This window comes from Oncorhynchus keta, chromosome 15 (genome assembly GCF_023373465.1).
Source record: "Oncorhynchus keta strain PuntledgeMale-10-30-2019 chromosome 15, Oket_V2, whole genome shotgun sequence".
Lineage (NCBI taxonomy): Eukaryota > Metazoa > Chordata > Actinopteri > Salmoniformes > Salmonidae > Oncorhynchus > Oncorhynchus keta.
The window spans coordinates 23,453,371-23,467,329 of record NC_068435.1 but is presented as its reverse complement, the minus strand read 5'-3'; the positions used below and the strand labels follow the sequence as shown (position 1 = coordinate 23,467,329).

The 13,959-nt window shown below is 40.6% G+C and overlaps 1 protein-coding gene across 1 annotated transcript; it reads right to left on the bottom strand.

Moving 5' to 3' along the window:
- Positions 1 to 88: 88 nt before the first annotated feature.
- Positions 89 to 13,552, bottom strand: LOC118394627 (nicotinamide/nicotinic acid mononucleotide adenylyltransferase 2-like). The gene is made up of 11 exons (XM_035788036.2): positions 13,341 to 13,552; positions 10,794 to 10,882; positions 10,110 to 10,177; positions 7,302 to 7,380; positions 4,723 to 4,852; positions 4,407 to 4,487; positions 4,239 to 4,283; positions 3,935 to 4,011; positions 3,433 to 3,534; positions 3,169 to 3,236; positions 89 to 2,576 (listed from the first exon to the last, which is right to left on the bottom strand). The coding sequence occupies exons 1-11, from the start codon at positions 13,423 to 13,425 to the stop codon at positions 2,474 to 2,476; spliced, it is 927 nt and encodes a 308-aa protein (XP_035643929.1). The 5' UTR covers positions 13,426 to 13,552; the 3' UTR covers positions 89 to 2,473.
- Between the last annotated feature and the right edge of the window lie 407 nt (positions 13,553 to 13,959).

Below are 13,959 nucleotides of genomic sequence, written 5' to 3'. Positions count from 1 at the left end.
GTGGATGTGTTTCACGTGAGAGAGAAAAGCTATCCTTTTGCTTTTCAACTGAGGAAATGACTAATCATGTAAGCAACTACAACATATCTATTGTTACACACTTGGTTTATTATGGAGGTATTGAAAGACTGACAATGTTATATTGTGTCAGCCAGTCAGTCCACAGTCTAAGATGACAAAATACAAATCATTTCCAACCCAGATCTGAAAGTGGAATTGTAGCTCATTTTACATATGATTCCAAAAAAATGTATGTTTTCAGGACTCCTTACCAAATAATTCAATGAACAGAATCAAATATAAATCAAAAATCTCTTCATATTATATCTATAAATCATCTACTCATACAATCTCCTCAGGTTCCATGAGACCTTCTCTCCCACTGGGCAAACACTGGTTTAATCAATGTTGTTTCCACATCAGTTCAACAACACAAAATCAATGTGATGACGTTGAATCAACGTGGAGAAATGATTGGATTTGCAGAAAGTCATTAACGTATTGGAATGTTGTCTTTTTCACAACATTTCACCTAAATTTAATGACATGGAGATTTTGATTTTTTAAAATGTCGTGTTGAATTCACATTAGTTGACAACTCAACCAAATTTAAATCCAAACTAGATGTTGAAATGTCTTTGCCCAGTGGGCTGAGACTATTATACTAAACATTGCCCTATTACTAGGACCACGACAATGCTTATTTTTCACATCAGATTTTCCACATCTTGTTTATCTAAACCAGTCTTTAAAGAATACCAAATAACTGATGTTGTGTATTTGATAGAAAGACTCAAGGGATGCATGTATGAAGACCATCTGCTTGAAGGGGTATTGGACCCAGTACAGTTTGTTCATTACACTCGGATGACACATAAAGAAGCAATATTGTTTGTCTAGAACATCTTACACACAGTGTACTATTGATAGTCTTGCATCATGCCAGGCTTATACAATGCTACAATATTGACAACTAGTAGCACTTGTGTGTCCATTTCTTATAAATTATGAACCGTGAGATTGCAGGAAGCAGTGGAATGTATTTTGCTTCATCTGATATTAAGATTGAATAACCTAATATTCTTAGCCAAATTGACACTTGTAAAGCGAGATATGAATGTAAGATGCTTTGGTAACATTTAGACACTAATTAAACCAAATAATCGTCATTATTTTGCATTGACCAATTGGGCACAATGTGCACCACAAGAGGCTGCTGAGGGGACGACAGCTCATAATTGCAGGAACGGAAACCATGTGTTTGATGTATTTAATACCATTCCACTTATTCCGCTTCAGCCATTACCAAGAGCCCGTACTCTTCAACTAAGGTGCAACCAATGTCCTGTGATATGCACATACTGTATACACCCTATTACCCTGTGAAATCATTACTGCACAAATCAATGGTTACACTCAATGCCCATTAAACTGAACTGTCTAAAGAGTCCTGGCACTGAACATGAGAAGCTTCCGTAAGAAACTATTGATCAAAGGCTATGTCCCCACTTCCTTTGCAGAACAACATTAGAGCACATTTTATATCAGGTTGATAATATTATGACAGTGTTGAGTGCAAGGGAGCGGGAGACTTATATCTGTGAATTCATCCCCAGGCACATGGAATGCACTTCTGTAGTTTGTGCTGTTGTTTTTTCCACTAGACACATTTTTGTAAGAATCTCGAGTAACTAGCTACATAGCACAGAGTAAGAAAGAGGTTAATTGCATTTGCTTTGGGAGTCGTGGTAATTTGCTTGGTGACAAGCAGGAGAAATGTGCAAAATCTTTTGCACACAATAAATCTATGCACAAATTGCCCACTGAAGACAACATTTAGGCATTGATATGCAATCACAGATACATCAATACAGATACTTCTGTACATACAGTAGAATTATAGTGAATAGAAAATGAAGTGAGAGGTGGGTACCCACTATGTTTGTCTTTTTGCAAACACTTTCACAACATATATCTACGAAGTGAGTAAGTACTCATGCCAAAACAAAAAAACATTCTAAGCATGCAGTCTAAGAACCGACAGATTTAAATCAAGCAGCAAAGGTCAACATTCATTAGGTAACAATCTCTGCACTCTCTCTTCATGACACCAAGGTTGCATCCCAAATGGCACCATATTGAATAAAAAGTGCACTATTTTTTACCAGAGCCTAACAGGCCCTGGTCAAAAGTAGTGTACTATATAGGGATTAGGGTGCCATTTGGGACAGACAGAAACACTATCCCATGCAGCCTACACAAAGTCAGTTGTGAAGGTAGTCCACTGTACACACAGCTCTTAAGCACCTCGCTGTACAGTACATCCACAGGTCCGATGAGTCATTATGATACAGAAAGAAGGGAAATGCATATCTAATGCTCCTTCGAATGGAAAAGCAGTAGCTCAAGAGGAGTATACATTTTACATGAGAGACAGATGGGACAATTTGACAGTAGGCCGGAGCAGTAGTTCCTATCCAGAGGCATTGATGTAGAGCTGACTCTGCAGGATGTAGTCGATGACTGTCTGGTTCAGGTAGTCCACCACATGACCGTCCCCGTGCTGCAGGGCCAGTCTGATAGAAGGGACATAGAATTAGAATGTGATATGGGAACAGCTTAGTTCAACTAGAGGCGGTTTCCCGGGAGTAGACAAAGCCTAGTCCTGGACAAAACAGTAAGCTTAATGGAGAATTTCCATTGAAAAAGCTTTTTAGTCTAGTACTATGCTTAATTTGTTTCCGGAAAACAGCCTCCTAATGTTCAGCAAATGTTTTGGTTAGACCGAAGAGCCACTAAACAGCTACTGAAGTGGTACATTAAAGGGAAAATCCACTCAAAAACTATCTTTTGGTATTTTGCATCATCATGATGATGTGGCAAGTGACACTTTGCTTTTTGAAAGTCCAATATCTTGAAATCTTGAGCGCTGACATGCAAAACATTTTGGAATTGTATCAACATTGAACTATTGAAAAAAATAGCTAAAGCTTGTTTTTGAGTGGATTTTCCCTTTGACAGATACATCTTTGTGAAAAAGAACCAATCTTTACCAGAGTCCACAGTTAATAAAAGACAGTAGATTCTATAATTATGGATTATTATTTATTAAATAGGCCTAATGGAGGCCCAAAATAGGATGGTTGCTAACTTATAATTCACATTTACCTGCTCTTGGTTGAGCTGACAATGGACATAGGGTGGTTGGCATCGTCTTTTACTACTGTGATGTTATCCTGGAAAAAACACACATAGAGAAAGTTTTACGTTATAAAATGTATCAATGGATATTTATAATTTTCTATGGTACAGATTTGGTACCATGTTAAGACATTAACATAATAAGCTTTAACAGATTAGATTATCAAGCGTATTGGGTTTCCACTTTTAACCAAGCTCATGACTCATATAGGCTCAAAATGCAGATACTACCTTGTTCTTGCGCAGCACAGAGGAATGGTTCATTATCCTCTCTGTATCAACTCCATCCCGAGGCACAACAACAATCCCAAAGTCTCCCACAATCACCTCCATCTGCAAACCATTTGTATGGCACATTGCAGTATTGCCTTATAATTCTGATTAAATGGGTCACTGTAATAGTTATGGTAAAGTGTCTCGGATGCAACATTATGCATATTAGGATATTAAATAATTATCATTCATGTCCCTACGTGGAGACTGGATAGATTAAAATGTCAACATTATTCAAAACTATTAGTCTTCCAGTGTCCCCTTCGGCCTCTTTAGAGGTCTTACTATGTCTGCTTAGAACTTCAGGGCAAGCCATTAGGACAAGTATGTACTGTATACTATGTAAAGTATGAAAATAACTAGAAAAAAAACTAAAAGTGTTAATATTTTCTATGAGAATGACAGTCTTACAACAGACTTAAGAAGACAGGGAAGTGAAAGAGTGAGAGGGCCTACTTACATCACTGTCTTTCCATAAACCAGGGATGCAGAACGACTCCAGAAGATCACTGCCACACAGAAGCAAGATGCGCAACTCTGGACAATAGACATGAAGACAGAAATTAGACACCCAATAAACAAAAAAGTACATGGATAAGATAACTTCCTGTTATTAGTCGATAATGAAGAAAGTTATTTTGGTTTGTGAAGGGAAAATATAATGACCCAAGTTAAAAGCTTTTGTATTCTGACAATATATAGTCGGTATGCAATATTGGTAGTACATCAATCTTATGGAGACATACAAAAGAGTGTTAACTCACCAATTTCCTCATATCGCATTACAGGGCCAAGGTTGGCATTTTCATCTTTTGATATAAAAGAAATCAAGATAAAATAAAGGGTTATTAATCAATCATTGTGAACTTACTGTACCATACAATTACAAATGTATGATTTTCAGGAAGTTGCTTGTGTAGCATACTACTTACCCACAAAGGTAAAACGATCAATGTGGGGGCGAACACAGCAAATTTTGCCCAAGCTCTCACTCATCTTCCCCCAAAGCTTAACTGTTTAGGTATGAGGAAGCAAACATCAGACATTTTCTAGTAGCAAATGACATCCATTGAATAAGTTATAGAAAGCAGACAATCCATTTCTTAGTACATTACAACAACCTTTCCTCCTTCTCATCAATCATAAATTATATTTCAGATTCTGAGCTCTTTATTGTTAACCTAATGAAAATGGCACGAATGAGATCTGAAAGACATTTGTGTAGCATATATGTACATAATCCCTCACTGGCAGTGGGCTTGTTGTTCATTGTGTTGTGGTTCTGATAGATGGCAGTCTGAGTCTCATTCTGTGGTTGGCCGATCACTGGAGTTGTGGATGGTGTGTTCACATTGGACAGAATGCACCCTGTGACTCTCTGTGGACAGGAAAAAAACAAAAACATAAAACAATTTTTTTTAACCTTTATTTAACTAGACAAAATACCATGATTGGCACCTTCAGTCCTGTTAAATGGCATTTGATCCAGCTTAGGTCAGCACCACAAATAGATTGCCCACATTCTGATGGAAGGATTTGTCACATATTACAGCAGTGTTTTGATATACTGTAGTGTTCTAAATTCGGTAATGTTTTGTTGCCATGGAAACAATTGCAGCATACAGTAATGTTATAGGCTATTTCTAAAAACAGTTCAATTTGCCCTGTCTTTATTAATATTTAGTGGGCGGTGCATGAATGTATTATCTATGAATAAGTTCCATACACCCGAGCTAATTCTGTTGCATCCAATGTAGGCTACCTTGAACTCTCCTCTCTGAACTACCACAATTTTATCTTGATATTATCCTTCACTGCTAAATGTACAGCCCATGCAATATACAAAGCCGCAGGAAGTAGAGGTGCTGAGGGTTCCCCTGATAAATCAAAAAAATATACAGTACCAGTCAAAACTTTTTAATAATAGTGGATAATAGTGAACACATCAAACTACGAAATAACACACATGGAATCATGTAGTAACCAAAAAAGTGTTAAACAAATCAAAATATATTTTAGATTCTTCAAAGTAGCCACCCTTTGCCAGCTTTGCACACTCTTGGTATTCTCTCAACCAGCTACACCTGGAATGCTTTTCCAACAGTATTGAAGGATTTCCCACATATGCGTAACTCTTGTTGGCTGCTTTTCCTTCACTCTGCGGGCCAACTCATCCCAAACTATCTCAGTTTGGTTGAAGTAGGGTGATTGTGGAGGCCAGGTCATCTGATGCAGCACTCCATCACTCTCCTTCTTGGTCCAATAGCCCTTACACAGCCTGGAGGTGTGTTGGGTCATTGTTTTGTTGAAAAACAAATTATTGTCCCACAAAGCGCAAACCAGATGGGATGGCATATCGCTGCAGAATGCTGTGGTATCCATGCTGGTTAAGTGTGCCTTGAATTCTAAATAAATCACTGACAGCGTCACCAGCAAAGCACCCCCACACCATCACACCTCCTCCTCCATGCTTCACGGTGGGAACCACACATGCGGAGATAATCTGTTCACCTACTCTGCGTCTCACAAAGACACGGCGGTTGGAACCAAAAATCTCAAATGTGGACTCATCACACCAAAGGACAGATTTCCACCAGTCTAATGACCATTGCTTGGGTTTCTTGGCCCAAGCAAGTCTCTTCTTCTTATTGGTGTCCTTTTAGTAGTGGTTTCTTTGCAGCAATTCGACAATGAAGGCCTGATTCAGGCAGTCTCCTCTGAATAGTTGATGTTGAGATGAGTCTGTTACTTGAACTCTATGAAGCATTTGGGCTGCAATTTCTGAGGCTGGCAACTCTAATGAATTTATCCTCTGCAGCAGAGGTAACTCTGGGTGTTCCTTTCCTGTGGTGGTCCTCATGAGAGCCAGTTTCATCATAGTGCTTGATGGTTTTTGCGGCTGTACTCAAAGAAACTTTAAAAGTTATTGACATTTTCCGGTTTGGCTGACCTTCATGTCTTAAAGTAATGATGGACTGTCATTTGTATGCTTATCTGAGCTGTTCTTGCAATAATATGGACTTGGTATTTTACCAAATAGGGCTATCTTCTGTATACCACCCATACCTTGTCACTGTAACGATGTGCTCTGAGAGTCGGCAAGTAAGTTCAGGGAGTAAGTGTTTTAATAAATAAATGCAACATAATACAAAACAAGAAACACAAACAACACACAGGCATGAAACAGAAAGAATGATGCCTGGGGAAGGAACCAATGGGAGTGACATATATAGGGCAGGTAATCAAGGAAGTGATGGAATCCAGGTGAGTGATGATGCGCAGGTGCGTGTAACAATGGTATCAGGTGTGCGCCATCACGTGCAGCCTGGTGACCTAGAGGCCAGGGAGGGAGCACATGTGACAGTCACAACACAACTGATTGGCTCAAACACATTAAGAAGGAAAGAAATTCCACAAATGTACTTTTAACAAGGCACACCTGTTAATTGAAATGCACTCCAGGTGACTACCTCATGAAACTGGTTGAGAGAATGCCAAGAGTGTGCAAAGCTGTCATCAAGACAAAGGGTGGCTACTTTCTCAAATATAATTTTTTTTTGGTTAATACATGATTCCATATGTGTTATTTCATAGATTTGATGTCTTCACTATTATTCTACAATGTAGAAAATAGTACAAATAAAGAAAAACCCTTGAATGAGTAGGTGTGTCCAATCTTTTGACTGGTGCTGTAAATATTTTTTTTTTTAAAGATATACATACTTTTTCCCGGTCACAAAATGAGTGAACTAGGCATTCATTAGTCCTGTATTAGTGGAGAAAAATACTCCCCAGCCTGAACTCTCCGCCCCCCAACCCCGGCTTACCTTCATGAGGTCACGATGATGCTCCAGCACGCTGCATGTAGTCTGCCATGTGTCCTGGTAGCACTCCCAGGGATCCACTCTGCATGAAAATAACACATGATAGATGAACAGCTGTGTACTTCTGGGCCCCTATTTATAAAGCGTCTCAGAGTAGGAGTACTGATCTAGGAGCAGGTCCCTCCTGTATAGATTCATCATAACCTAAATGGCAAAACTGATCCTAGAACAGCACTCCTACTCACGCATGATGAATATGTGCCCTGATCTCTATCCTTTTCCCTATATAGTGCACAATGGAAGTGGTCTGATGACGCGGATACTACACTACAGAACTGTTTTGGAAGCACAGACTGGAATGTGTTCCAGGATTCATCCAATGGCATTGAGGAGTATACCACCTCAGTCACCGGCTTCATCAATAAGTGCATCGACAACGTTGTCCCCACAGTGACTACACGTACATACTGTATCCCAACCAGAAGCCATGGATTACAGGCAACATTCGCATCGAGCTAAAGACTAGAGCTGCCGCTTTCAAGGAGTGGGAGGCTAATCCGGGCGCTTATGACAAATCCCGCTATGCCCTGCTACAAACCATCAAACAGGCAAAGTGTCTATACAGGGTTAATACTGAATCCTACTACACCAACTCTGACGCTCGTCGGATGTGGCAGGGCTTGAAAACTATTACAGACTACAAAGGGAAATCCAGATGTGAGCTGCCCAGTGACATGAGCTTACCAGACGAGCTAAATGCCTTTTATGCACGCTTTGAGGCAAGCAACACTTAAGCATGCATGAGAGCACCAGCTGTTGTGGATGACTGTGTGATAATCCTCTCGGTAGCCGATGTGAACAAAACCTTTAAACAGGTCAACATTCACAAAACCTCTGGGCAGACAGATTACCAGGACGTGTGCTCAAAGCATGCGCGGACCAACTGTCAAGTGTCTTCACTGACATTTTCAACCTCTCCCTGACAATGTCTGTAATTCCTACATGTTTCAAGCAGACCACCATAGTCACTGTGTCCAAGGAAACGAGGGTAACCTGACTAAATGATTACCGCCCCGTGGCACTCACGTCGGTAACCATGAAGTGCTTTGAAAGGTTGGTCATAGGGGCCTCCCAGGTGGTGCAGTGGTTAAGGGCGCTGTACTGCAGCGCCAGCTGTGCCATCAGAGTCCCTGGGTTCGCGCCCAGGCTCTGTCGTAACCGGCCGCGACCGGGAGGTCCGTGGGGCGACGCACAATTGGCCTAGCGTCGCCCAGGTTAGAGAGGGCTTGGTCGGTAGGGGTGTCCTTGTCTCATCGCGCACCAGCGACTCCTGTGGCGGGCTGGGCGCAGTGTGCGCTAGCCAAGGTGGCCAGGTGCACGGTGTTTCCTCCGGCGCATTGGTGTGGCTGGCTTCCGGGTTGGATGCGCACTGTGTTAAGAAGCAGTGCGGCTTGGTTGGGTTGTGTATCGGAGGACGCATGACTTTCAACCTTCGTCTCTCCCGAGCCCGTACGGGAGTTGTAGCGATGAGACAAGATAGTAGCTACTACAACAATTGGATACCATGAAATTGGGGAGAAAAGGGGTAAAATTTAAAAAAATATATATATAAATAATAATAATTTAAAAAAAAGAAAGGCTGGTCATGGCTCACATCAACAGCATCCTCCCGGACAGCCTAGACCCACTCCAATTCGCATACCGCCCCAACAGATCCACAGATGATGCAATCTCAATCGCACCCCACACTGCCCTTTCTCAACTGGACAAAAGACACACCTATGTGAGAATGCTGTTCTTTGACTTCAGCTCAGTGTTCAACACCATACTGCCCACGAAGCTCATCACTAAGCTAAGGACTCTGGGACTAAACACCTCCCTCTGCAACTGGATTCTAGACTTTCTGATGGTCCGCCCACAGGTGGTAAAAGTAGACAACAACACGTCTGCCACGCTGATCCTTAACACTGGGGCCCCTCAGGGGTGTGTACTTAGTTCATTCCTGTATTCCCTGTACACCCACGACTGTGTGGCAAAACACGACTCCAACACCATCATTAAGTTTGCTGACGACACAACAGTGATAGGCCTGATCACCCACAACGACGAGACGGACTATTGGGAAGAGGTCAGAGAACTGGCAGTGTGGTGCCAGGACAACAACCTCTCCCTCAATGTGAGCAAGACTAAGGAGCTGATTGTGGACCACAGGAAAAGGCGGGCCGAACAGGCCCCTATTAACATTGATGGGGCTGTAGTGGAGCGGGTCGAGAGTTTCAAGTTCCTTGGTGTCCACATCACCAACTAACTATCATGGCAAGCGCTACTGGAGCGCCAAGTCTAGGACCAAGAGGCTCCTCAATAGCTTCTACCCCCAAGCCATAAGACTGCTGAACAATTAATAAAATCGCCACCAGACAATTTATATTGACCCACCCCCCCACCCGTTCCCTTGTGTACACTGCTGCTACTCGCTGTTTATCATCTATGCATAGACACTTCACCCCCACCTACATGTACAAAGTACCTCAACTAACCTGTACCCCCACACACTGACTCGGTACCAGTGCCCTCTGTATATAACCTCATTATTGTTATTCTTATTGTGTTACTTTTTTATTATTACTTTTTATTTTAGTCTACTTAGTAAATAGTTTCTTAACTCTTCTTGAACTGCACTGTTGCTTAAGGGCTTAAGCATTTCACGGTAAAGTCTACACTTGTTGTATTCGGCACATGTGACAAATGTAGGGAATAGGGTGCCATTTGGGAAGCAGGCTTGTTGTTCTGGGCAGATAGCCACTGACTCACCTGATCCAGTCGGACGACTGGACTGCCAGTTGACACATCGTGAGACGATGTCTGCTGGGGACGAGGCCCTGTGAACACATGGTGGGATTGATTAAGCTTTCAAGCAGTCATTGTGTTCATTGTGTGTGTCACATTGTGTGCACCCTATTCCCTATATAGCGCACTATATCTGGTCAAAAGTAGTGCACTATGTTGGGAATAGGGTGCCATTTACAACTCATACATTGTGTTTATTCAATTTATTGTATGTCTCTGCATGGTAATCCACTGGTTTGACAGGTTTTATTTGTGAGGAATATAAAATGCACATAAGATTCATGATATGACTGAAACGGCATTTCTCGTACATTTATTATTCATGTTTTCTGTTTCTTATAGAGAGAGAAACTGGGAAAAGCTTTTCATTCATTCCAGAAACGGCTCGGGAGAATAGATGACGATAGTATTAGAGGTGCTTTATGTAATCTGAATGCAACATGAACACTTACACAGGAGGACCACACAAAAAGGTCACACAAAAAGGTCACATTCATAAAAATAACCACAAGCTATCACTCATGTGCTTCATTACTGTAATTATACTCATGTCAGTCAAATAAGAAATGGGGATTCTTTGTTAGTTACTCGAACTTCATAGATACCAAACAAAGCCGTCTGTGAATATACTGTTGAAGAAGTTCTTACCGGTTTGCCATAGGAGTCATGTACAGGTGAAATGATACCCCCAATCACAATGAACTTCCCTGTTTTGTGCAGGTATTCTCTGGCTTTTTCTGTAAAAGCAGATACAGTATGTAACTGTCAACATACTTATCATGGTTCATAGTGTGCATAATATTACAGTTTTAATCAGGTAACCTGTTTGCCAACAGCAAACCCCAAAATAAATTAACCCTGGCTTGCCAGTATACATGCAAATGAATTTGTACATAATATCTCTGGGGAGACCAATAAAATAATTCCAGAAGCCATGCTTTAGTTTAAGCTACAACTTAAGTCTACAATAAAAGTTGTTTTCAATTGGAAGTTGATTGATGAGAACTTTTTGGTTCAACCACAGGGCAAGAATTCATCTATTCATCTATTCATCTATTCACTCTATTGTTGTGGAGTAACGTTACTGCCTGCATGCCACCAATAGAGAAACTCATGATATGAGTCCTCTTCAAGCAAGCCTGTCTGTGGAAACTTACTGAAGACTATATGTTGCAAGTATACCAGCTCAAAGTGTATGATCTACAATGCCTGTGCAAATTGAGCAGAGCCACTACAGATAGAGTCATATACATGAATATGATTAGAGAATGTATTATTCATGCAAGAAGACGGGGTATGAGAGAGGAAAGTAAGAAAGCTATGTTTTGAGTTGAATGTTAATGAGAAAGTCAGAAATCTGGGGTTGCCCTCCAAATCAGATGGATTGAGGCAAAAAAACAACAACAAAAAACAAGGCGGCATCCTAAATAGCACCCTATTCTCTATGTAGTGTGCTACTTTTGACCAGGGACCATAGGCCTCTGGTCAAAGTAGTGCACTATATAGGAGTGCCATTTGCAACCCAGACAAGGGTTCTAGTGAAGACATACAACTATTGAATGAGGTGATAATGAGCTACAAGCGTCTCACCCTTACATTCTCAAGAGAATCACAATTCTTCTCAACAATGACTTGAAAAATAGATGAAACTGAATCACTATTGAAATTCATGATCTGACACCATCCAAAAAGTCCTAGTCCTTGGTATATGCATGTATTTGCTTCATCACTTTCTGTTATTTCATGTAATCCTGCTGTGAGTCAGAAGGGCTCACTGGGGAGTTTCCATTGCTCCCTATGAGCAACTACAGTACTTTCATTTTTCCAGAACTGCCACTCCAAGACATGCAGAGAGGTGGTGTGAAAAAAATAGGTCATGGAAACATGGATGCTTTCCCCCTCTGCCCCATAATATTCCAGGTTCACTTACTACTGCTGCAGCATAATGATTTCACTCAAGCTATTCTTATGACTATCTCTTATGATGTAGTTATTTTTCAGGGTACTAGCCTATGGTGTACCCTAATTTTGTATGACAGTCATTTAACTATATTTTATGATAATGGTTTGTGTTATAAAATAGAGTACTTTACTAGTTATTCTGTGATTGCTTACATCAATATACTGATGCATCTGGCTGGCTGTTGAAATGTGAAATCTCCCTAATTGTGGCACTGTGCCATTACTGAATTGTGTGTACTGGATCAGTAGCCTAATATTTAAAGCAACAAGAAAACCATGATGAAATAGTCCACAGATATTTAATTGACGAAATGTTCATTGAAACTGATAACAGGTAAGGCAAAGACAATAACGTAAATGCCTCTATGGATCAATCAAATTGCAAGTCTGCAGTCACAGAACATGAAAAAGAAAGGATATACAGGACCACACATGTCAAAAATGAGAACATATTTAGTCAAGAGATGTAGATTTGCCATTTGTGTTGGCTTGATATTTTACTGCATTTCCATGAATTGGTGAATACCTGTTGTGTTTAGCCGATTGTTTTACAATATTGCCCGGTTTCACAGTAAGATTGATTGTATGCTATCATTATTTGAGATACGATTTCTCATTCGTTATGAGTGACGCAGTATGTGCAATCAGGCAACCAATGCCCAAACATGCTCAAGATGCCCCCTGTGTCCAGTGGCTCAACATCCGTATACTCCAATACATTCTCAAAATAGCCTAGCCTACTTTATCCAAATCCATTTGCTATTGTTTTTAGGGCTGGTCGGGCTATGCAGCATACACAAACGTAGACGACACTGAAATGATACTGTGCGCTCAATATAGTAATAATAACCTGTAGATGGAATGGTTCTGGTGTTAATTAATGTCATTATTTTAAACATACGTGGTGTTCAAAAACACACAGCAAAATAAAAAAAAACACGTGAAATTCAATGATAAGACTTTAACTTAATTGACATAATCATATATCCGTCACTGAGGCCGTCGCCCATTTCAGCACCCCCCTCGTGGACAGCGAATACCATAAAGGTCTATGGCAAAACGCCTACCCAACATCACCCGATTCTGACATTATAATACTGATATATAGGTTAATTGCCATAGTAATGTAGACACCTGAACGCCTTCTCATTCTTAAACTAATATCCTACCCACAACATCTGGGGCACCAAAACCCCTTCAAAATATACAGAAGAACGCATAGGTAATGCTTACCAAACATATGAATGTGTCCTTTAGTGATGGGGTTAAAGCTTCCACATGACAGCAAAATAACGTGCGTTTTAGTGTTGTCCGTCATGATATGATTGGATATGAGTCTCTTTTTCTGCAACTACCGATTTGTTCTTTTTTGTTTTGTTGTTAGCGACCGCAGAGAGAGGCGAGGTTAATTTGGATGCGGCAGTGTCCAAGTCTCCTCGCAGGATACAGAGCGTCACTACACTCTATATTAAAGGCACAGGACCAAAGGCACTCACAGCACTGGACATTGGAAAATGTTTGATTTTACAATACAATTTAAAACAATAGGTAGGCTACATTAGCTTTTATTATAGACTTAGTGTGGCCTCTGGCAAATTTGCCACATAATGGGGCATGCCACTGATCGAAATGATTCTTCCGTTTTTAATTAGACCTACTACTCCAGTATTACTTTGCTTCTGACTTGAGTAGCCTAGACGGTTTAGACATGAGATTAAGTGAGAACACTTAACTAACTGTTGTTAAAAGGGCCTTAGTCTTATAGGCTTACCTTATGTGAAAACTCCACTCAAAAACTATATATTTATATATGTTTTATTAGTCCACTGTTAATACAGTCCCAAAATGTTTT